Below are 24,187 nucleotides of genomic sequence, written 5' to 3'. Positions count from 1 at the left end.
GATTGGTTTTATTTGTTTTTTAAGCGCTGCTAGATAAGTACAGCCCTGGATGGGGTTAAATCAATAGAGTTCTTGTTTCTAGAGAGGCCCAGCAAGGGCATCCGGTGTGCTGGCTAATGCTGTCCCTTCCTTTTCCTGCCTGAGAACTCAGCCTGCCCAATTGTGCTTTGCTGCAGAAGGTTACAAGAGGTGAGTTGAAGGGGTATAGAATCATAGAATAGCAGAGTTGGAAGGGGCCTACAAGGCCATCGAGTCCAACCCCCTGCTCAATGCATGAATCCACCCTAAAGCATCCCTGACAGATGGTTGTCCAGCTGCCTCTTGAAGGCCTCTAGGGTGAAAGAGCCCACAACCTCCCTAGGTAACTGATTCCATTGTCACACTGCTCTAACAGTCAGGAAGTTTTTCCTGATGTCCAGCCGGAATCTGGCTTCCTTTAACTTGAGCCCGTTATTCCGTGTCCTGCACTCTGGGAGAATCGAGAAGAGATCCTGGCCCTCCTCTGTGTGACAACCTTTTAAGTATTTGAAGAGTGCTCTCATGTCTCCCCTCAATCTTCTCTTCTCCAGGCTAAACATGCCCAGTTCTTTCAGTCTCTCTTCATAGGGCTTTGTTTCCAGACCCCTGATCATCCTGGTTGCCCTCCTCTGAACACGCTCCAGCTTGTCTGCGTCCTTCTTGAATTGTGGAGCCCAGAATTGGGTGTGTTTGTGTTGCGGGGGGTGGGGGGTTGCGAAAAGGCAAGAGGAACATGCAAGGGAAAGACGACAGAGAGAAAACAGGGGGGATAGGGAAGGCAGGCAATTGGGAGGGGGGGTTCAAGGAGTACGAGAAGGGCTGTAGCTCAGTGGTACAGCCCTCGCATTGCATGCAGAAGGTCCCAGGTTCGAATCCTGGCTTCTCCAAGTCAGGCTAGGGAAGAATCCTGCCTGAAAACTTGGAGGGCTGCTGCTGGTCCGTGTCAACAATACTGGACTACATGGATCCTGTGGTCTGACTCAGAATAAGGCAGCTTCCTATGTTCCTATTTATTCCAGCCCTTCATTTATTAAGAACCATGAGGACTGGAATCTTACTTTATTTTTAGATGGGGAAACCATGATCCAGTGCTAGAGTCCCTGCCTTGCAATCAGAAGTTCCCAGGTTCGATCTTCTGCATTTCCAGGTAGGGCTAGGAAAGAATCCTGCCTGAATCCCAGGAGAGCCGGTGCCGTTTAGTATAGACAATATTGTAGGGTGGCCATATGGAAAGGAGGACCGGGCTCCTGTATCTTTAACAGTTGTATTGAAAAGGGAATTTCAGCAGGTGTCATTTGTCTATATGGAGAACCTGGTGAAATTCCCTCATCACAATAGTTAAAGCTGCAGGAGCCCTGCCCTCTTTTAAATCTGGTCACAGTATAGCTGCAGTATAGCTCCTGCAGTTTTAACTGTTGTGATAAAGATAGGGTGACCCTATGGAAAGGAGGACAGGGCTCCTGTATCTTTAACAGTTGTATTGAAAAGGGAATTTCAGCAGGTGTCGTTTGTATGCAGGCAGCACTGGGTGAAATTCCCTCTTCAAGCTGCAGGAACCCTTGACCAGATACAAAAGAGGCAGGGAACAACACCAAATACAATACACCATAAAATACATAAAACTGATTAAAAACATATAAAACTAATACATTATTAAAAAGCATCTTAAAGTTCAACTGGGTGGGCCTGCCGGATGAGATCAGTCTTTATGGCTCTCTTAAATTCGGGAAGACTGTTTAATTTTTTTTTTAATTTTTAAAATTTTTTTACATTTCTATACCGCCCAATAGTCGGAGCTCTCTGGGTGGTTCACTGTTAAGTTGGCGGATCTCTCCCGGCAGGCCATTCCATAGTCTGGGAGCAGCAGAAGAGAAGGTCAGTGGCTGTATGAACAGAGTGCTAGACTAGATGGACCCTTGGTCTGATCCAGCCACCATGGCATTTCTTATGTTCTTACGCTCCTCTGGGTAACAGTTGTCAGCCTTGTTTTTGTTGGCTAGAGTAAATTCTTCCCAGAGGACCTGAGTGTGCAGGGCGGATTATACAGGAGAAGGCGATCCCACAGGTAGCCTGGACCCAAACCATGTAGGGCTTTAAAGGTGATAACCCACACTTTATACTTCACCCGGAAACTAATTGGCAGCCATTCTATTTATCAACAGAAAACACAATCATAAACAAATTTGCCTATGCAAATATATACCTCCCCACCAAAGCCTGAGAGAACGGAATTGCTTTTACCTGCTGCTTACATGTTAGCAGGGTGGGCATCAGGCAATTCCTTTGCTGAGGGAACTGCACTGGCTGCCTATTCACTACTGAGCCAGGTTTAAGTTTTTGGTACTAGTATATAAAGTCCTAAACAACTTGGGACCAGGATATCTGAGAGAGCGCTTTCCCCCTTACCAACCTGCCCAGTCACTGAGGGCATGTTCCTGGTGGTTCCACACAGACCTCTGGGCTGACTGGAGTCTACCCTCCAGAACGCCTCCTCCCATATGTACCTGCCCACACCCTAAGGTCATCCTCAGGGGTCCTTCTCCGTGAGCCCCTGCCAAAGGAAGTGAGGCAGGTGGCTACCAGGAGCAGGGCCTTCTCTGCTGTGGCACCCCGGCTGTGGAATGAGCTCCCTAAGGAGGTTCGCCTGGCACCTACATTATATGCTTTTAGACGCCAGGTGAAGACCTTTTTATTCTCCCAGCATTTTAACAATCTATAAATACATTTTAACTTGGTGTTTTAAATTTGTAATTTTGCATTGCTGCTGTTTTTATCTGGTTGAGCTTTTATATTGTATTTTATATTTTGGTTTTATACTGTTGTTTTATACTTTGAATGTTTTTAATTTTTGTGAACCGCCCAGAGAGCTCCGGCTATTGGGTGGTATAGAAATGTAATAAATAAATAAATAAATAAATCCCCGGAGAAGAGCCTTCAGTGTGGTGGCCCCTTTCCTATGGAACTCCCTACCTCTGGAGGTCAGGCACTGTGCTGTTTCCAGCACCTCCTGAAAACATCTTTGTTTCAGAAATCCTTTCCTCACTGACCTCACAGAATTCTATCGGAATTCTGTTTCTGAATAAAATAAAACAGTAATCTTGAACATGTTTTCTTTCTTTTTTTTAATCTTACTTTTGTATCTTTTATTATTGACCGCTCTGGGATCTGTCTAGATCTGGAGCGGTATGTAAATGTTGTAAATAAATAAATAAATGAATACGCACGTGTGAAACTTCTAACCCAGAGTTGTCGGACTTATTTCAGCCGGACGGCTGAATTCAATTTCGATGGCATTCACAGGCTAGAAATACCAGAAAGGCTATTTTAAATTAAAGCTATTACTGCCTTAGGAGAGGCATTTCAACCTGTCACATTGGGGTGGGTGGGAACTGCACCAAAGCCATGATGGAACCACCAAATGGTTGGTGGATGGGGGAAAGGGGTGTGGCCAGGGAAGGGGTGTGGCTAGGGAAAGGGGCATGGCCAGGGAAAGGGGGTGTTGCTGTCTGGGGAACCCTATGTGGGCGAGATTTGTCCCATTGTCCTGAGGTTCAACACCCCTTTTCTAACCCTTTCCATAGAACACAGCTCAACTTGAAGCTCTTTTTACCTTCCCTCCAGGAAGACCCTTCTGTCCCTTCTCTGCAAGGTCGTTCTCGAATCCAGGGCCTCGCCCTCGCTGAGAGAGCCCAGTCCATCCCGCAAAAGATTGAATGGTTATACCGAAGCAGCGAATGGAAGACGCATTTTAAGAGCTGCGGTGGGACACGCCAAGGCTTCCGTGGCGTTGCAAAGAAGAGAAAACAGACCAGAGCAAATTGAGTTTGCCGGTTCCAGGCTCTGCTCCGGCCAGGAACGCAAATAAACAGGTGCGACAGAATAGGACCTACATGGGAGAAGGAGGAAATTGGAGAGTAGGCGTTCCCAACGATGGCACAGTTGCGCAGTTCGAGATGGGGCAGCCCACGGCATCTGCGGCCTGTTCCTTGGGAAGACGCAAAGGCTCGCCTGTCCCCTGTTGAAGCCGTGGACTGCAGCAGCTGCTGTCCGGAAAGAGACAGGGTGACCCACCTACTGCCAGGTCTCAGCCAAGAACCCAAAGAGGCTTTTAGGTGCTTGGACCCCAGGGGAGCCTATCAGGAGGCAAAGAGGGAGCCGGTGGAAAAGGACACCATCGCCACAGAGACACATCGGCTGAACTTCCGGATGTTCTGCTACCAGGAGGCCAAGGGGCCTCGTGAGGCCTGCAGTCAGCTCTGGTACCTCTGTCACCGGTGGCTGAAGCCGGAGAGGCATAGCAAGGAGCAGATGCTGGAACTGCTGATCCTGGAGCAGTTTGTGGCTGTCCTGCCCTCGGAGATGCAGAGCTGGGTGAGAGAACGTGAAGCCGAGAGCTGCACCCAGGCGGTGGCCTTGGCTGAGGATTTCCTGCAGAGGCAAGGAGAGGCTGGGAAAACCAAACAGGTGAGAGACGTGAGCGAACGCTCTTCTGGTCCCTGAAGGGTTGTCACTCAGAAGAGGACAAAAGCTTGTTCCCTCCTGCCTGGCAGGGCAGGAGTAGATCTAACAGGCTGAAGTTACAGGAGGGGAGATTTTGGTTGAACATTAGGAGAAACGTCTATGGTAAAAATGGCAGGACAACTGAACCAATTATCTAGAGCGGGGCTTGGGCAGAAGGAAGTCATATAGATGTTTTGGACTTCATCTCCCAGAAGCCCCTGCCAGCATGCTCAATGGTCAGGAATGCTGGGAGTTGAAGTCCAAAAAAGTATGGCGATCTCTTTTCTGCCCACCCCTGGCCTAGAGGGGTGCTGGGCTCTCCCTTCCAGGAGATCTTCTAGCAGATAAGTTGGCCATCCTTCTGTCGGGGAGGCTATAAATTGCCTGCACGGAGCAGGGGTTTGGATTATGTGGAAGAACCCAAAAGGGCGGGTTCCCTTGGTTCGCTGAGTGGTGGTCAAAGACTCTCAAGACACAATTTCTCTCATCTTAGAAAAGGTTTATTACGAGCAGCCTGCAGTGCTGCAAGGTGGTAATCCCTAGAGGAGCTGAAGGACTGCCCACTAATTTCAGGCAAAGCTAACATACTTATAGGATTAGTTCCTCTTAGAAACAACGACAGAACCTTCCCGCCAATCACAATACAGTTTTGCAATACAGTAACCAATGATAGACAAGGCATTTATGCATGTGCAGAGTGCAAATAGTTCTGCGACTAGAAAAACAATACGTAGATGGGTATTGCAATCAGTTAAGCCACCGGACCTCCTGTCTGTTTCTTTTTTGTGGTTAGCTTGCTTTGAAAGTACCTCACTCCACGCTCTGTTTCTGTTGAGACACAGTCTTGTGACATGCATTTCAACATCGACTGTTAGATGGGAAAGTGGTTGCAGTCTTAATAGATAGATGTTAGTTACGGTGAAAGCATGAATCTTATGATTTATCATGAAAAGGCCAAAGCAGTTTATTTTCTTATACCTGTGGGCATAGGTAAACGGACCAGCCATCTTGATTTCCTCGATCTCCCTCCTGATGGTCATTACTTTGCCCATTACTCTAGAGTTATCTCCATCAGAGTTCTAATCTCTCTCTCTCTCTTGTTCTTCAGCTTGCTCTACAGATTCTCTGGCAATTTGAAAAGCCAGAAGTTTTAAAGTATCTGCAGGCGCTTCCACAGCTTTCTTAGACCCACCCTCCAATTCTTTGAAGAAACAATCTCAGAGAATCGTAATTCCTAAGACAGGGGTGCAGAAGCTCTGGCCTGCAGTACAAATCTAGCCCTACAGGGGGCCAAATCAGGCCCTCTGGTGGTCCCCGGAAGGCCCTGCATCCTTTCCCCTATCGTCAGGTGTCCTCCTGTTTTTTGCATGTTTGTTGTTTATTCGTTCAGTCGCTTCTGACTCTTCGTGACTTCATGGACCAGCCCACGCCAGAGCTTTCTGTCGGCCGTCACCACCCCTAGCTCCCCCAAGGTCTAGTCTGTCACCTCCAGAATATCATCCATCCACCTTGCCCTTGGTCGGAACCTCTTCCTTTTGCCTTCCACTTTCCCTAGCATCAGCCTCTTCTCCAGGGTGTCCTGTCTTCTCATTATGTGGCCAAAGTACTTCAGTTTTGCCTTTAATACCATTCCCTCAAGAGAGCAGTCTGGCTTTATTTCCTGGAGTATGGACTGGTTTGATCTTCTTGCAGTCCAAGGCACTCTCAGAATTTTCCTCCAACACCACAGTTCAAAAGCATCTCTCTTCCTTCGCTCAGCTTTCCTTGTGGTCCAGCTCTCGCAGCCGTAGGTTACTACGGGGAAGGTTTTTGCATACTTTCCCCTTTCTAAAAAGTTGAACGGTCTCTCCTAAAGCTTCATTACTGCAACATCCTGCTATTCTTTGCCCCGCCTCTCTTGTCTTTGGCCTCACCTACCACTAGAGGGCACACCTAGAATCCCCGGGCATCACCCTGGAAAGGGACCATCAGTGATGCCTGCACTGTATCCTCCCTTCGTTCTTTCTTTTTAACCCAATTCTCTGGGCATAGGAACCTAGGAAGCTGCCTTATACTGAATCCCCTCATGGGCCATGTAGGCCGCTAGGGTCAGCACTGACTGGCAGCAGTGGCTCTCCAGGGATTTCGGCAGGAGATTTTCCAGCCCTACCTGGAGCTCCCAGGTATCGAACTTGGGACCTCTGGCAGGCAAAGCAGAACCCCTCCCACGGAGCCACGGCCCCTCCCAAACACTGGGCGGCTTGGCAGACTGGGTGCGCACAAGGGGGTTCTTGAGAAGGATAGTGTAGAGTCTGCAGTTGCAATTCCGTATCCATTGAAGACGCTATTCATGTCCTCCTCCGGGTGCCTACTCCGAGAGAGGCTAGCAGTGTGGCAACGAGGGACAGGGCCTTTTCGGTGGTGGCCCCCAGACTCTGGAATGATCTCCCTGATGAAGCTCGCATAGCACCAACACTACTATCTTTCCGGCGCCAGGTTAAGATTTTCCTCTTTGCCCGGGCATATGGCGGCACATCCTAATTACCCACATGTTTAGTTTTAGTCGGTTTTTAATGCTTTATGTGTGTGTGTTCTGTGTTTTAGAGTTTTAAATTCTGTATACTTGTTTTTAGCTCAATTTTTAGAATTTCTGTAAACCGCCCAGAGAGCCCTGGCTATGGGAGGAGTATATAAGTGTAATAAATAAATAAATAAATACTGCTAGAATGCTCAGTGTATAACGATCTCAGAACGAAATACGTTCCTCCGTTGTTAAGACCGTTCAAGGGAAGGCCGTCCCTTGTGAAGGCTTGTTCCCTATTGGCTGATGCCGAGAAGTACGTATCTTTTAGAACTTCCAAATTCCTTGTCAGTGCTCTACAAACACGTGCCGTGAAGTCTCAAAAGCTGTATGGGAAACTATTCAACGCTTAATGGTTTGTTGGTGGGGTTTCAAATTGTATAGTGTTTTATTCTGTGTTTTATTCTATAAGGGCAATTTGCTAAGAACTCTGGTTCTTCTCCTTTGGTGGCCATTTTAATTTCCCATCCTGCCCCTGAGGGAGTCTTGTTCTGGGGCATAGAGGGCAATTAAAATGGCAGCCGCTCCGTTTCTTCCTTCTGCTGCCACCGACTGCCACTGCTGCCAAGGAAACGCACCAGCAGAGGAGGGGGCTGTCCGCCAGAGTGCCCCTTGCCCAGGGCTCCCTCAAATGTGGAGCCGCTGGCTCTGCTCCCACCCCACCTCACCCCCTGTCCTTTTCCAGGTGACTTGACAGGGTTCTCCTCTTGCTTGTTTCAGGCAGCGGCATCCATGAGTCCTCCAGAAGTTGGCGGGGCTCTTTCAGATATCAGGGAGAAGCTGCAGGAAGTCAAAGAAAAGGCGTGCAGAGATGCCGACTCTTCAGGTAAAGCAAAAGTTCTGGGATGTCTCCAGCTCAGGCTCCTCCTTTTCTCTCTCTGGAACTCGGAGGACTCAGGTTCGAGTCCCCACTCAGCCATGGAAGCTCACTGGGTGACTTTGGGCTTTAAGCACCAACTCTCAGCCGAACCTACCTCACAGGGTTGTTGTGAGGATAAAAAGGGAGAGGACCATGTAACGAGGATGATCAGGGGTCTGGAATCAACGCCTTATGAAGAGAGACTGAAAGAACTGGGCATGTTTAGCCTGGAGAAGAGAAGGTTGAGGGGAGACATGATAGCACTCTTCAAATACTTGAAAGGTTGTCCCACAGAGGAGGGCCAGGATCTCTTCTCGATCCTCCCAGAGTGCAGGACACGGAATAATGGGCTCAAGTTACATAGGGTGACCAAATGAAAAGGAGGACAGGGCTCCTGTATCTTTAACAGTTGTATAGAAAAGAGAATTTCAGCAGGTGCCGTGTGAAATTCCCTCTTCATGACAACAGTTAAAGCTGCAGGACCCCTGCCCTCTTTTGTATGTGGTCACTCTACTATAGCTAGTGCAGCTTTAACTGTTGTGATGAAGAGGGAATTTCACCAGGTGCTGCATGCATACAAATGACACCTGATGAAATTTCTTTTTCTTTGCAACTGTTAAAGATACAGGAGCCCTGTCCTTCTTTTCATATGGTCACCCTAAAGTTACAGGAAGCCAGATTCCGGCTGGACATCAGGAAAAACTTCCTGACTGTTAGAGCAGTACAACAATGGAACCAGTTACCTAGGGAGGTGGTGGGCTCTTCTCCCACACTGGAGGCCTTCAAGAGGCAGCTGGACAAGCATCTGTCAGGGATGCTTTAGGGTGGATTCCTGTATTAAACAGGGGTTTGGACTTGATGGCCTTATAGACCCCTTCCAACTCTACTATTCTATGATTCATGCACGCTCCCTTGGGTTCCTTGCCAGAAGGAAAAAGGCAGGACACAAAAGTAATAAATAAATGAAATAAATAAAACCCAAACTGAAAGACTGAAATGCCTGGGAAAATAAGAAGGTCTTCACTTGGTGCTGAAAAGAATACAACATAGGTACCAGGCCTTCCCAGAGACATAGGTCTCTGGGAAGCTCGTTCCATAACTGGGGTGCCAAAGCAAAAAAGGCCCTCTTCTTAGTAGGCACCTGCCTCTCTTCCTTTGGCAGGGGCTCCCAGAGAAGGACTGATGATGCTCATCTTTGGGTCAGGGCAGGTGTATATGGGAAGAGACGCTGTTTCAGGTAACTTGGCCCCAAGCCATTTAGACCTTTAAGTGTTAAGAGCAGCACTTTGAATCGGGCCTAGAAATGGACAGGCAACCAGTGCGGAAAGAAAAGTACTGGCATGATATGATCACGTTAGGCAGTCCCTGTGACCAATCCTGCTGCCCTGTTTTGGACCAGCTGAAGTTTCCAAACCGTTTTCAAAGGCAGTCCCTTGATATAACGCATGCAGGAATCCAAATCTGCTCATGATCGGCTTCTGGAAATGCAGGCTAAGATTGCATTTGCTTTTTTAGCAGCCGCGTCACACCGCTGGCTCACGTTCAATTTGGAATTAACTAGGACACCTAGATCCTTTTCACATGTACTGCTGCCAAGTCAGAATCATAGAATCATAGAATAGTAGAGTTGGAAGGGGCCTATAAGGCCATCAAGTCCAACCCCCTGCTCAATGCAAGAATCCACAAGTCCTATAGACACCCTAGGAAAAGGTTTTTTTTAATGCAATTTCTATTCTAGGCATCTCTCGGGCAGTTTATTATATTATTATTTTCATTGGTATTTTGCACATGTATATTTACTAGATATTCCTTAAAGTACTTTACAAATGAGAAGGAACTTGGAGTTGTGGTAGATAACAAGCTGAATATGAGCCAACAGTGCGCTATGGCTGCAAGAAAGGCCAATGCTATTTTTGGGCTGCATTAATAGAAGTATAGCTTCCAAATCACGTGAGGTACTGGTTCCTCTCTATTCGGCCCTGGTTAGGCCTCATCTAGAGTATTGCGTCCAGTTCTGGGCTCCACAATTCAAGAAGGATGCAGACAAGCTGGAGCGTGTTCAGAGGAGGGCAACCAGGATGATCAGGGGTCTGGAAACAAAGCCCTGTGAAGAGAGACTGAAAGAACTGGGCATGTTTAGCCTGGAGAAGAGAAGATTGAGGGGAGACATGAGAGCACTCTTCAAATACTTGAAAGTTTGTCACACAGAGGAGGGCCAGGATCTCTTCTTGATCCTCCCAGAGTGCAGGACACGGAATAACGGGCTCAAGTTAAAGGAAGCCAGATTCCAGATAGTTATCAGGAAAAACTTCCTGACTGTTAGAGCAGTACGACAATGGAATCAGTGACCTAGGGAGGTTGTGGGCTCTCCCACACTAGAGGCCTTCAAGGGGCAGCTGGACAAGCATCTGTCGGGGATGCTTTAGGGTGGATTCCTGCATTGAGCAGGGGGTTGGACTCGATGGCCTTGTAGGCCCCTTCCAATTCTACTATTCTATGATTCTACAGTGTAAAAAACCAAGGCGATCCATAACAATCTAACAGTTCCAAACAAGCTCATAGGGATAAGCAATAGTGAATAATATAAACACTATTAAGCCATTGACAACCAATTCATTAAAAACCTTTTGTCAGAACTCCTGTTGTTTTGTTCCTTTAGATGATGATGGGTTGAATGGGGAGGAAGAGGATAGATCACTCTTGAATAGCCCCAAACGAGTGGAACAACGTGAGACAGGAAGATGGCAACGTCAAGATGGGGAAACAACTTCCCCAGTTTCTTCAGAGGAAAAGACCGGAAGCTGCCCCCAAAAGAGTGTTGATAAATCTGGGGACGTTGCCTGTGATTTTGATGAAGCCACAAACCCACAGGTGCCGTCAAAAGGCAAGAAGCAAAGGACTTGTAGTTTGTGTGGGAAGAGCTTCAGTCGGAGCACCGGTCTGATTGCACACCAGAGAATCCACACAGGGGAGAAGCCGTACGAGTGCTCTGACTGCGGGAAGTCCTTCACGTTGCGGTCAAACCTGATCGCTCACGAAAGGACCCACAATGGAGAAAAGCCGTACCAGTGCCAACAGTGCGGGAAAAGCTTCAGTGTGAGCTCACAGCTTATTAAGCACAAGAGGACTCACTCGGGGGAAAAACCCTACAAATGTATGGAGTGCGGACAGACTTTCCGCCAGAGCTCGCACCTCAAGAACCACCAGAGAATCCACACCGGAGACAGACCCTTTAAGTGTTCGGATTGTGGGAAAAGCTTCAGCGTGAGTTCGGACCTCATCAGGCACGAGATATCTCACACGGGGGAGAAACCGTACCAGTGTCCAGACTGTGGCAAGCGCTTCTGTAACAGTTCTCAGATTATCACTCACCGGAGGGTCCACACGGGAGAAAAACCCTATAAGTGCCTGGAATGTGGGAAAAGCTTCACTGTAAGCCAACAACTCAGTAGGCACCAGAGAGTTCACACAGGAGAAAAACCATATAAATGCCCCGAATGCGGGAAAACCTTTGGTGTGAGCACACTCCTTACGGGACATCTCAGAATCCACACCGGCGAAAAACCGTATGAATGTCCAGAATGCGGGAAAAGCTTCAGGCTGCGCTCAAACCTTATTGCACATCAGAAAATACACACTGCAAGGAAATCGTAGGTTTTGATTGGCCATGGGGGGAAAGAATCTTAAATTTGAATTCAATTCTATTGCCCTCTTTTATATCTGGTCATGCTAGGCAGGGCTCCTGCAGCTTTAACTGTTGTGATGAAGAGGGAATTTCACCAGGTGCTGCAAGTATAGAAAAGACACCTGCTGAAATTCCCTTTTCTATACAACCATTAAAGATACAGGAGCCCTGTCCTCCTTTCCAAAGGGTCACCCTAGGCATGCATAGGATCGCACTGCGTGTCTAATTGGAGCCACAGGGACTGGATCCCCAGTAAATACGCATAGGAGCAGGCTGAATTTTTATCTTATAAAAAAGAAACCGAAACGGAAGAGGGTGTTTCCAGAGGGGTTGTTCTGTTAATTTCTTGAAGCAAAATCACAGCCTTTTGGCACCCTAAAGAAGAACAAATGTATTATGGCACAAACCTTCATGAGGCCCATGAGAGCTTATTATATACATGGTTAGTTTTTAAGGTGCTATAAGATTATTCTTGTTCTCCCTCCCCTGAGTTATTATGCTTCACGTGCCCAATGGAGGCTTCAGGCGATTCAAGCCCAGGCTGATGGGGCACAATTCCGCCCCCTCCCTGTTTTTAAGGGGAAATCCATATTAATATGCCCGTCACAGTCTACCATACAGATATCTGGGTATGTGAAGCAAGAAGTCATTCGTGTCTGTTCCACGGTCACAGAAAACGTGTTCACATTACTCTTTTATATCGCATTGATTTACGGTTCCCGTTCAATTTGTTTTATTGTCATTTCAACTTTTCGTACGCCGCCCTGGAAACCTGCTTCTTCATAGAATATTGTTATCATTGCTTCAAAACGTAACAAACTCACAAACACGAAATACACAAAGTCAGATGAAACAAAACAAAAACCCATACAAAATTAAGATGGGCTTCCGATTTTCTCCACAGCAAAAATATGTAACAATATTGTCTCTTGCTGTATAATTACAAAAGTCAAAATTCCCCTCTTTCTTTTATCTTAAAGTTTTCTTCTTATTCATTGAATCCACAGATGAACAAATGGTTATTTTCTTGATCCTGCATAAAGTCTATAAAAGGTTTCCATTCAGTTCTGAACTAGGCGTTGACTTTTCTCTAATTGTTGACATAAGTTTTGCCATCTCCGCTAACTCCAACATCTTCAGTGGCCATTCATCCGTTGTAGGTAGTATTGTGCCTTTCCATTTTTGTGCGTAATAGTAGTCTCGCTGCCGTTATGATATATAAAAATAAAGACCCATAATTCCTTGTCATCTGATCGTCCATGAAGCCCAAAAGGAAATTTTCCGGTCACCCTGGAAACTTGTTGAAGGGAGCGGCATCAACAAAGTCAGGAAAAACAAATAAATAGTCGAAAAGTACGGGTCCATCTGTTCAGGACCTCATCCTAAGGGGAGGACCCGATCCCCATCATGACATTCATATCCCTGTTCCTCCCCTGGTGGCTACAACATGAAGTCATGGCTTGCATCTGTATCTCTCTATATAAAGCAGGGTCGTATGTCTGGAAATACTGTTAGAGCAGTACGACAATGGAATCAGTTGCCTGGTGAGGTTGTGTGCTCTCCCACCCTAGAGGCCTTCAAGAGGCAGCTGGACAACCATCTGTCAGGGATGCTTTAGGGTGGATTCCTGCATTGAGCAGGGGGTTGGACTTGATGGCCTTGTAGGCCCCTTCCAACTCTGCTATTCTATGATTCTATGAAATGTTTACCCACTTCCAGATGAGCTACAAACTTGAAATTTGGAACACTGATTGGCCTTCCTGTAAAGTGTACAAAAAATAATCCTAAAACCTGAATTTTTGCAGTTGAACTATTCTTAATCGACTTAAAACAAACCCTACGCTGCTGCCTGCAATTGCCAGCAACTGTTGAGGAAGGGCCTCTCAAAGGGTGCACCCCCCTGCGAACCGCCAAAGGCATGCTGGAGGGGGTGGTGTATTCTCCCATATGAGGCTGCCCGTGCTCTGATGTCTTCTGGGGAGGCCTTTCTCTCAGTCCCACCAACATCCCTGGCATCCTAATGGGTACACGGGAGAGGGCCTTCTCGGTGGCTGCTCCAAGGCTCTGGAACTCCCTTCCCAGGGAGGCTAGTCTGGCTCCCTCTGTGCTACAGTTTTGGAGGCAGGCAAACATTTTTTTGTTTCAGCGGGCTTTTTAAATTTTTAACGTGTTTTTAATTTTCCTGTAGGTTTAATTCTAATTTAACTTTTGTAATTTATATTTATATGTTTTAATTGTACATGCTTTAATCTTGTAAACCGCCTTGAGTCCCAGTACTGGGAAAAAGACGGGATATTATTATTAATAATAATAAATAGGCATTTCAGAGATCTCAGGGTATCACGCACAGCCACGTGAAACGGCTACACATCCTCGCGTGGCACTGAGAGCCACTTCCCTCCACTCTTTGGCAATGATACCCAAGAGAGTGGCAAGGAGCAGCATCAGTGATGGGTAGAGGGAAGGGAATTTATATTGATCAGGGACCTAAGCAAAGGAAGGAATATCTGTTAGTGTGCGAATAAGCGAAAAGATCTAACAATACATCCGGAATGCCCATATCTGGGTGCTGTTCAAGACGGTTGATCACACATCCAGCAATGCACATGCAACGACAAGAGACCAGATATTTACTCTCTTTGGTATTTCGCAACGCTCAAAGCACCTCTAAAACATGCCCAGATACATCTGAAATCAAATCGCACACCCCACTGTAATTCTCTCCCTGTAGCAAATCCCCCCTGAAGTCCTTTGAGGCAGATAAATGTTTTATGAGGATTTCCTGCTCAAGGGTCGTGTTCGTGCCTGTTCCCTCTGGCATTCACACGTGCTGGCAAGCTGACACGAGACACTCGCATCAGTGAGACTTCTTTTATTGAGGAAATCACACGGTAGACAGGCTTAATGGTTACACAGACTCCAAAATACGCTTAACGCTGAGCGATGGTTAGAAAGCTTTAGGCTCTTTTTCTGATATGATCCTTAAGTCAAACACTCGGGGCGTGTGTATGTGTGTGTTTAGGGTATGCCACTGTCCAATTTGAGCTTCTCCAGACGCCACATACGCTGGCACCTCAAGGGACGTGGCTAATCACCTAAAACAAAATCCCACGGAAGGGTTGCTCTGAGCCACCAGAGAAGATTGGTCACACGCTTGTCAATCTCAGCCTGCCACAACTGAGCTGACCCTGGTTACCATTACTTTAGGGAAGGTTAAACCTCAGGCACAGGAGTCCCGTCCTTCTGCTAAGGACTGGCAACTCCCTGCCACCTGAGCCCAGGCCACAGACACCCAATCCACAGCAAATGCGAGTCCGAGTCTATGAAAAGCCTCACAGTACTTTTCACGGCCCGGTTCTTAGATAGCCAAAGTCCAAATAGCAAAGCATCCATATGCAGAGTGCTTTCAAAGTCCTAATCGGAGACGGAATCCAAAGCAGGAGGGAGGTCAGGCGTTGTGTCGAAAGATGGGGAGGATCTACACAGCGCCGTGAAGGCGCTTGCGTGCGCCTCCAGTGCGCCCCGAAAGTCATTTTGTAGATCCTGCCTCGGACTACGCTGGGAAGGGCGCCTCTAGTCCGTCTGTCCGTCAGGTTGGCCCTGCCCCATCCCGGCCATGGGCTTTATAATAGGAAATCCTTCCTCCCAATGGCACGGGCTGAAGCTTTTAACCTGTTGCTGCTGGAGGGGGCAGACGAGCAGTTAGTTCAAGCATCCTTTTCCCCCGCCCCCCCGCCGCCCCCAGAAATGCCGAGGCAGCAAGGAGGTTGCACTCACCCGGGCCCCTGTAGCTCTGTGGGGATGAACCTGAGGGAGAGGCCGCCCCCTCCAGCAGCAACAGGTTAAATGCTTCAGCCCGTGCCATTGGGAGGAAGGATTTCCTATTATAAAGCCCACGGCCGGGATGGGGCGGGGCCAGCCTGATGGATGGACGGACGGACTAGAGGCGCCCTTCCCACGTAGTCCAGGCAGGATCTACACAATGACTTTCGGGGCGCACTGGAGGCGCATGCAAGCGCCTTCATGGCGCTGTGTAGATCCCCCCTAGCAAAGATTTTTCAGCTTTGCACCAGCATTTAAGGCCTATTCAAAGCCACTTGACAGGCAGGTCCTCTGACCTGTAAGCCATGCCCACGTGCCAAGAGGGCGGGACGGCAAAACCCACCAAGGTGACGCTCCAATCTGGGTGACAGCTTCCAAGAGCGGCTTAAGTTCCCAGAGAACCAACAGCTTCAAGGCCGCAACAAGGACTAAGCAAGCTAGATCCCGTGAGAACTTCTTACAGAGATGAGCTTGCAGAGACATCTGACATTCTCAAGCTATTTCCTAATAAGTCTACCTACTGGCCGGCCTTGTACCTATACCAGACATCAAGTCTGTAACGTGGATGACGTCACAATGCCCAGTGTTGGCATCAAGAGCATGACGCCATGAGCGTTCCTGCCATTTGAAGCAGACAGCCAGAGCCCAGACAGTGGACATAGAGTAGACCCAGGAAAGGAAATGGCGAGCAGGGGCAGCGCAAGTTCTGGCTCTGTGCCTGGGAGTGGGCTCAGGGAGGAGGGAGAGTCCACCCCAAGGAGGATTGTGAAAGAGACCAGAGCTGTTGTCGTTGATATTGGGACCGGCTCCTGCAAGTGTGGCTTCGCTGGAGAACAGAAGCCAAGCCATGTGGTCTCCTCCACCGTAGGGAAGCATTTCCAGGAGACGGCCAAGACAGGCGATAACAGGAAAGAAACTTTTGTTGGCCGGGAACTTCAAGATGCCAGCATCCCTCTGAAGCTGGTCAACCCCTTGAGGCATGGGATCATAGTGGACTGGGATAGCGTCCAGGACATCTGGGAATACCTTTTCCATAAGGAGATGAAGATTCGGCCCGAGGAGCACGCTGTCTTGGTGTCCGACCCTCCGCTGAGCCCCACCACCAACCGGGAAAAGTACGCGGAGATGCTCTTCGAGACATTCGGCACCCCTGCCATGCACATCGCCTACCAGTCCAGGTTGTCCATGTATTCCTACGGGAAGACGTCGGGTCTGGTGGTGGAGAGCGGCCACGGCGTCTCCTACGCCGTCCCCATTTATGAAGGTTACACGTTGCCAAGCATTACCGAAAGGGTGGACTACGCCGGATCGGATGTCACCCAATACCTCATGAAGCTATTAAACGACTCGGTGAAATTGTTCTCGGAGAAAGATTGGCAGATCCTGGAAGATATCAAAGAGAACTATTGCTTCACCTCTTTGGACTATCCCCAGGACGCGGCTGCGCCTTCCAGGAACCATGAGGTCGAGTATGAGCTTCCCGACGGGCAGAGAATCGTTCTCGGCAAAGAGAGATTCATGTGTTCCGAAATGCTCTTCAAGCCGTCCCTGATCAACTCGCAGCAGCTGGGGCTGCCCCTCCTCACCATGACGACCCTCAACAAGTGCGACGTCGCCCTCAAAAAGAACCTGATGGGCAATATCTTGCTCTGCGGGGGCTGTACCATGATGAAGGGCTTTGCTGACCGCTTCCAGAGAGAGCTGATTAGGATGTGTCCAAACGACAATCCCATCTCCTCAGCCTCCCCTGAAAGAGATACGTCCGTATGGACTGGAGGCTCCATCTTGGCGTCCCTCAAGGCCTTCCAGCAGCTCTGGGTTTACAGGAGAGAATATGAAGAACGGGGCCCTTTTTTCATCTACAGGAAATGTTTCTGAGTTCCCAGCATTGAGGAATCTCTTCCTCGACACCTGCACCTTGCTCAGCTGGGTCCAGCTTGGTGGAAGAAGCCACCAGAACTGCTACTTGGCCTGTGAGCTCTGATGCGGTGGGTGGGTTGCTTTCTGTACTCGCTCTATTGAAAGCTCATAGATGTAACAGCATGCAGAATGTTAATAAAGTGGTTTTTTTGTCTGTCTCTTCTGCCAAGACTCTCGTTCACGCACTGGTTATCTCTCGGTTGGACTACTGCAACCTTCTTCTCTCTGGCCTTCCTTCGTCTCACATCAGTCCGCTGGTCTCTGTCCACCACTCTGCCGCTAAGATCATCTTCTTGGCCCGCCGCTCTGACCATGTCACTCCACTTCTGAAATCTCTTCATTGGCTTCCAATTCACTTCAGAATCCAATATAAACTTCTCCTACTGACCTTCAAAGCTCTTCACTGCCTAGCTCCTGCCTATCTCTCCTCTCTCATCTCACACTATCGCCCCGCTCGGGCTCTCCGCTCCTCTGATGCCATGCTTCTCGCCTGCCCAAGGACCTCCACTTCCCTTACTCGGCTTCGTCCTTTTTCTTCTGCTGCCCCTTACGCCTGGAACGCTCTTCCAGAACACTTGAGAACTACAAACTCAATCACTGCTTTTAAGACTCAGCTCAAAACTTTTCTTTTCCCTATAGCCTTCAAATATTGAGTTTGTTCTGACTTTACACTGTTGGTTTTGCCCTACCCTGTGCCTGTTTACACTTCCCTGTGCCTGTTTGCATTCTCCTTCCCTCTTTATTGTTTACTACAACTTATTAGATTGTAAGCCTATGCGGCAGGGTCTTGCTATTTACTGTTTTACTCTGTACAGCACCATGTACATTGATGGTGCTATATAAATAAATAAATAATAATAATAATAATACAAGTGAACAACTGTACATGTGGGTAAGACTTTCTGTTCAACTGATCAGAAGTGTACAATGCAACAACATTTTGTAGCAGCATAATGGTAATAAATCTCATTTCCTGGCATATGAGAGAGAAGGAATGCAACTGCTTTTCCTGCTAAGGCTGCAATCTTAAACTCACTTGCTTGGGGGTAAGCTTCACCGAACTCAATGGGACTTACTTCTGAGTAGACATGTATAGGATTGCACTGTAAATGGCTGTTCATCAAAATAAAGCCAACACTGAAGGACAATACAACGAGTGGGGGAGGGAGTTGGCAGCCATCTGTGTAGCTAACTTTCCCCCTCTTCTCACACTGATCCTGTGTCTTTAACTGATAGGGTGACCATATGGAAAGGAGGACAGGGCTCCTATGTCTTTAACAGTTGCATAGAAAAGGGAATATCATCAAGTCAGTGTCATTTGTATGAATTCAGCACCTGGTGAAAGTCCCTCTTCATTACTACAGTTAAAGCTGCAGGAGCCCTGCCCAGAGGGACCAGATACAAAAGAGGGCAGGGCTCCTGCTTTAACTATTGAGATGAAGAGGGAATTCCACCAGGTGCTGCATGCGTACAAATGATACCTGCTGAAACTCCCTTTTCTGTGCAACTGTTAAAAATACAGGAGCCCTTGTCCTCCTTTCCATAGGCTCACGCTATTTAACACCTGCTTGACAGGCAGAAATGTATCAAGAGTTTTGCCTGGCATTGTGGCCTTGCCAAAAGCAAGTGTCTACTGCTGAATTTCTGCGAGAAACCACCCATTGAAGGCGGAGGAGGATGGCAGCCTTTGTCTGAGTAAACTTGGACCTGGTAGGTAGAAATTCAACGGGAGATGTTTCCTTTGGCATTAAAGAAATGACGGGGTGGAAAGCTTCACCTGGTAAATTTCTACCTGTAGTATTCTCATTGAAAATGAAGGACCCAGCAGAAGAAAGGAGAAAACAGCAATACAGAGTTCCCTGCTTTTCTCTGCAAGGTTTGTCTCACAGGCCTGAGGTTCAAGATGTCGTGGGATTACAACTCCCAGCATCCTGACCATTAGCCACGCTGGCTGGGGCTGATGGGCATTGAAGTCCGACTCCAACCCATCTTGAGGGCACCAGCTTGATAGGAGAATGTAAGCATTTCTAGCTGAGCTAAGCCTAAGGGTTAAAAAGACAGAGCCGAGTTTCCTAGAGTGGCCAAGAACAAAAAAGGGGAAAGGTTGTGTGTGTAACCATTTGGAAAGGGCCGTTCCTGTTTTGGGTTGGGTTGGGTTGCAATAACAGGAAGAGGCCGGTGGCTGGCAGGGGGCTTGCATGGAAAGGTGAGCTACAACTGCCAATTCCAAGGGGAACGGGAAAATATTATTACTTCTCCTCTAGGTCTGGAGCACTGTAAAGGTGCGTGCTTTTCTAAACCTCTTTGCAAGGGAGGCTGCAGCAGGAGGGTTGGAAGAGAGGGAGAAAGGGAGCCTACATAGACACACACGCACATTTCAAGAGGCGCTGAGGCTCTATCTGTCTATCTGACAGGAGGAATCTGATTGATGGTGTCTCTGTAGAGCTAACGGGATGGCTGCCACCAGGGGACAGTTTGAGGAGGAAAGGTCCATATCTCAGATTATGTGGGCACTTGAAGGGATTTAGTTAATGATTTCAGGGCCTGGGTAGGTAGGTATGGGAAGAGGTGATTCTTCAGATCCCAAAGGTTCCAAACCGTGAAGGGCTTTTATAAGACAAAGCCAACACTTTGAATTCAGCCCAGAAACAGATTAGGAACCAATGTCGGTGACAAAGTATTGACATAGTAACACGTTCGTAACACCCGGTCCCAGTTAGAACTCTTGCGGCCCTATTCTGCACTCGCTGAAATCTGAGCCCTAAATATATATATATATATATATATAGGGCCTGTTCAGATGGCACTTTAGGCTCTGTGGTTCGTGAAACCGTGGTTCTCTGGGGTTAGCATTAACCACAAGCCATGCTGCCGCACACAACCCTTTAAGCCATGGTTAGAGCCGCTAACCCTGCTGCAGATGGTCCTACTGTGGTTAGTGGTGATGGGCACCAATTTGGATGGCTTTAAAAAAGGGTTAAGAACATCAGAAGAGCCCTGCTGGATCAGACCGAGGGTCCATCTAGTCCAGCACTCCGTTCGCACAGGGGCCAACCAGCTGCCGACCGGGGGCCCACAAGCAGGACATAGATGCAACAGCACCCTCCCACCCATGTTCCCCAGCAACTGGTGCATACAGGCTTACTGCCTCGGATACTGGAGGCAAATAAATTCCTGGAGGCGAAGGCTATCAATGGCTAATAGTCCTGATGGCTATGTGCGAAGTCCATTATCAGAGGCAGTAAGCCTGTGTGCACCAGTTGCTGGGGAACATGGGTGGGAGGGTGCTGTTGCACCATGTCCTGCTTGTGAGTCTCTGGTTGATAGCTGGTTAGCCACTGTGTGAACCTAGTGCTGGACTAGCTGGACCCTTGGTATGATCCTGCATGGCTTATGCACCACAGAATTTGGTACTGCAAATCGCATTGCACAAGACAGTTCCCTAGGGAGGTTGTGGGCTCTTCTCCCACACTAGAGGCCATCAGTCAGGGATGCTTTAGGGTGGATTCCTGCATTGAGCAGGGGATGGGACTCGATGGCCTTGTAGGCCCCTTCCAACTCTGCTATTCTGTGATTCTATGATTCTATAAGACGCCTTAAACCTTGCTGCTTAGCCAAAATTTATTTATTTATTAAATTTATATTTATTAATTAAATTTATATACCACCCCATAGCCGAAGCTCTCTGGGCGGTTTACAAAAGTTAAAAACAGTGAACATTAAAAAGTATACAAAATTTAAAACCATAAAAAATATAAAAACATCAGTATAAAACAGTATCTATTTTAAACAACAACAGTTCTGGGGTCCATTCAAAAACAAACAAACTTAGCATATGTTGTTAAATGCCTGGGAGAAGAGAAAGGTCTTGACCTGGCACCGAAAAGATGACAATGTTGGGGCCAGGCAAGCCTCGTCAGGGAGATCATTCCATAATTGGGGGGCCACCACTGGAACCAGTTACCCAGGGAGGTTGTGGGCTCTTCTCCCACACTAGAGGCCTTCAATAGGCAGCTGGGCAACCATCTGTCAGGGATGCTTTAGGGTGGATTCCTGCATTGAGCAGGGGGTTGGACTTGATGGCCTTGTAGGCCCCTTCCAACTCTGCTATTCTATGATTCTATGAAATGTTTACCCACTTCCAGATGAGCTACAAACTTGAAATTTGGAACACTGATTGGCCTTTCTGTACAATGTACAAAAAATAATCCTAAAACCTGAATTTTTGCAGTTTAACTATTCTTAATCGACTTAAAACAAACCCTACGCTGCTGCCTGCAATTGCCAGCAACTGTTGAGGAAGGGCCTGTCAAAGGGTGCACCCCCCTGCGAACCGCCAAAGGCATGCTGGGGTGTGTGTATTCTCCCATATGAGGCTGCCCATGCTCTGACGTCTTCTGGGGAGGCCTTTCTCTCAGTCCCACCAACATCCCAGGCATCCTAATGGGTACACGGGAGAGGGCCTTCTCGGTGGCTGCTCCAAGGCTCTGGAACTCCCTTCTCAGGGAGGCTAGGCTGGCTCCCTCTGTGCTACAGTTTTGGAGGCAGGCAAACATTTTTTTGTTTCAGCAGGCTTTTGGAACTATACTGGACCTGTGTTAATATATTAGATCCCCCCTCCCTTAACTTGTTACAGCTTTTTAAATTTTTAACGTGTTTTTAATTTTACTAGGTTTAATTCTAATTTTAAGAGCCTCGTGTGGCGCAGAGCGGTAAAGCAGCAGTTTCTGCAGCTGAAACTCTCCCCACGGCCTGAGTTCGATCCCAGCGGAAACTGGTTCTCAGGCAGCCGGCTCAGGTTGTATGTAACATGTAACAATATTGTCTCTTGCTGTATAATTACAAAAGTCAAAATTCCCCTCTTTCATCGTAAAGTTTTCTTCTTATTCATTGAATCCACAGACAAACAACTCATTATTTTCTTGATCCTGCATAAAGTCTATAAAAGGTTTCCATTCAGTTCTGAACCTAGGCGTTGACTTTTCTCTAATTGTTGACGTAAGTTTTGCCATCTCTGCTAACTCCAACATCTTCAGTGGCCATTCATCCGTTGTAGGTAGTATTGTGCCTTTCCATTTTTGTGCGTAATAGTAGTCTCGTTGCCGTTATGATATATAAAAATAAAGACCCATAATTCCTTGTCATCTGATCGTCCATGAAGCCCAAAAGGAAATTTTCCGGTCACCCTGGAAACTTGTTGAAGGGAGCGGCATCAACAAAGTCAGGAAAAACAAATAAATAGTCGAAAAGTACGGGTCCATCTGTTCAGGACCTCATCCTAAGGGGAGGACCCGATCCCCATCATGACATTCATATCCCTGTTCCTCCCCTGGTGGCTACAACATGAAGTCATGGCTTGCATCTGTATCTCTCTATATAAAGCAGGGTCGTATGTCTGGAAATACTGTTAGAGCAGTACGACAATGGAATCAGTTGCCTGGTGAGGTTGTGTGCTCTCCCACCCTAGAGGCCTTCAAGAGGCAGCTGGACAACCATCTGTCAGGGATGCTTTAGGGTGGATTCCTGCATTGAGCAGGGGGTTGGACTTGATGGCCTTGTAGGCCCCTTCCAACTCTGCTATTCTATGATTCTATGAAATGTTTACCCACTTCCAGATGAGCTACAAACTTGAAATTTGGAACACTGATTGGCCTTCCTGTAAAGTGTACAAAAAATAATCCTAAAACCTGAATTTTTGCAGTTGAACTATTCTTAATCGACTTAAAACAAACCCTACGCTGCTGCCTGCAATTGCCAGCAACTGTTGAGGAAGGGCCTCTCAAAGGGTGCACCCCCCTGCGAACCGCCAAAGGCATGCTGGAGGGGGTGGTGTATTCTCCCATATGAGGCTGCCCGTGCTCTGACGTCTTCTGGGGAGGCCTTTCTCTCAGTCCCACCAACATCCCTGGCATCCTAATGGGTACACGGGAGAGGGCCTTCTCGGTGGCTGCTCCAAGGCTCTGGAACTCCCTTCCCAGGGAGGCTAGTCTGGCTCCCTCTGTGCTACAGTTTTGGAGGCAGGCAAACATTTTTTTGTTTCAGCGGGCTTTTTAAATTTTTAACGTGTTTTTAATTTTCCTGTAGGTTTAATTCTAATTTAACTTTTGTAATTTATATTTATATGTTTTAATTGTACATGCTTTAATCTTGTAAACCGCCTTGAGTCCCAGTACTGGGAAAAAGACGGGATATTATTATTAATAATAATAAATAGGCATTTCAGAGATCTCAGGGTATCACGCACAGCCACGTGAAACGGCTACACATCCTCGCGTGGCACTGAGAGCCACTTCCCTCCACTCTTTGGCAATGATACCCAAGAGAGTGGCAAGGAGCAGCATCAGTGATGGGTAGAGGGAAGGGAATTTATATTGATCAGGGACCTAAGCAAAGGAAGGAATATCTGTTAGTGTGCGAATAAGCGAAAAGATCTAACAATACATCCGGAATGCCCATATCTGGGTGCTGTTCAAGACGGTTGATCACACATCCAGCAATGCACATGCAACGACAAGAGACCAGATATTTACTCTCTTTGGTATTTCGCAACGCTCAAAGCACCTCTAAAACATGCCCAGATACATCTGAAATCAAATCGCACACCCCACTGTAATTCTCTCCCTGTAGCAAACCTCCTTCCCCCTCCCCCCGAAGTCCTTTGAGGCAGATAAATGTTTTATGAGGATTTCCTGCTCAAGGGTCGTGTTCGTGCCTGTTCCCTCTGGCATTCACACGTGCTGGCAAGCTGACACGAGACACTCGCATCAGTGAGACTTCTTTTATTGAGGAAATCACACGGTAGACAGGCTTAATGGTTACACGG

At 47.7% G+C, this 24,187-nt stretch overlaps 3 protein-coding genes across 3 annotated transcripts in view; 2 read left to right on the top strand and 1 right to left on the bottom strand.

Moving 5' to 3' along the window:
- Window positions 1–24,187, bottom strand: part of LOC134396163 (uncharacterized) — a 125,591-nt gene that overhangs the window by 86,201 nt on the left and 15,203 nt on the right. The gene's annotated exons all lie outside the window — the stretch shown is intronic.
- LOC134395647 (uncharacterized) overlaps window positions 1–24,187 on the top strand; it is a 47,617-nt gene that overhangs the window by 8,530 nt on the left and 14,900 nt on the right. The window contains exons 4-5 of the mRNA XM_063121808.1: window positions 10,835–11,587; window positions 16,179–17,262. Of these exons, the coding sequence (XP_062977878.1) occupies window positions 10,835–11,587; window positions 16,179–17,262 (1,837 nt within the window). The remainder of the gene's footprint in view (window positions 1–10,834; window positions 11,588–16,178; window positions 17,263–24,187) is intronic.
- On the top strand, window positions 16,126–17,322 carry LOC134396236 (actin-like protein 7A). Its single transcript, XM_063122656.1, has one exon. It carries the CDS (start codon window positions 16,126–16,128, stop codon window positions 17,320–17,322), a length of 1,197 nt encoding a protein of 398 aa, XP_062978726.1.

The sequence above is a fragment of the Elgaria multicarinata genome, chromosome 3, assembly GCF_023053635.1.
Source record: "Elgaria multicarinata webbii isolate HBS135686 ecotype San Diego chromosome 3, rElgMul1.1.pri, whole genome shotgun sequence".
NCBI lineage: Eukaryota > Metazoa > Chordata > Lepidosauria > Squamata > Anguidae > Elgaria > Elgaria multicarinata.
Note: the sequence above shows the minus strand (reverse complement) of the source record. Positions and strands in the feature narration are given on the sequence as shown.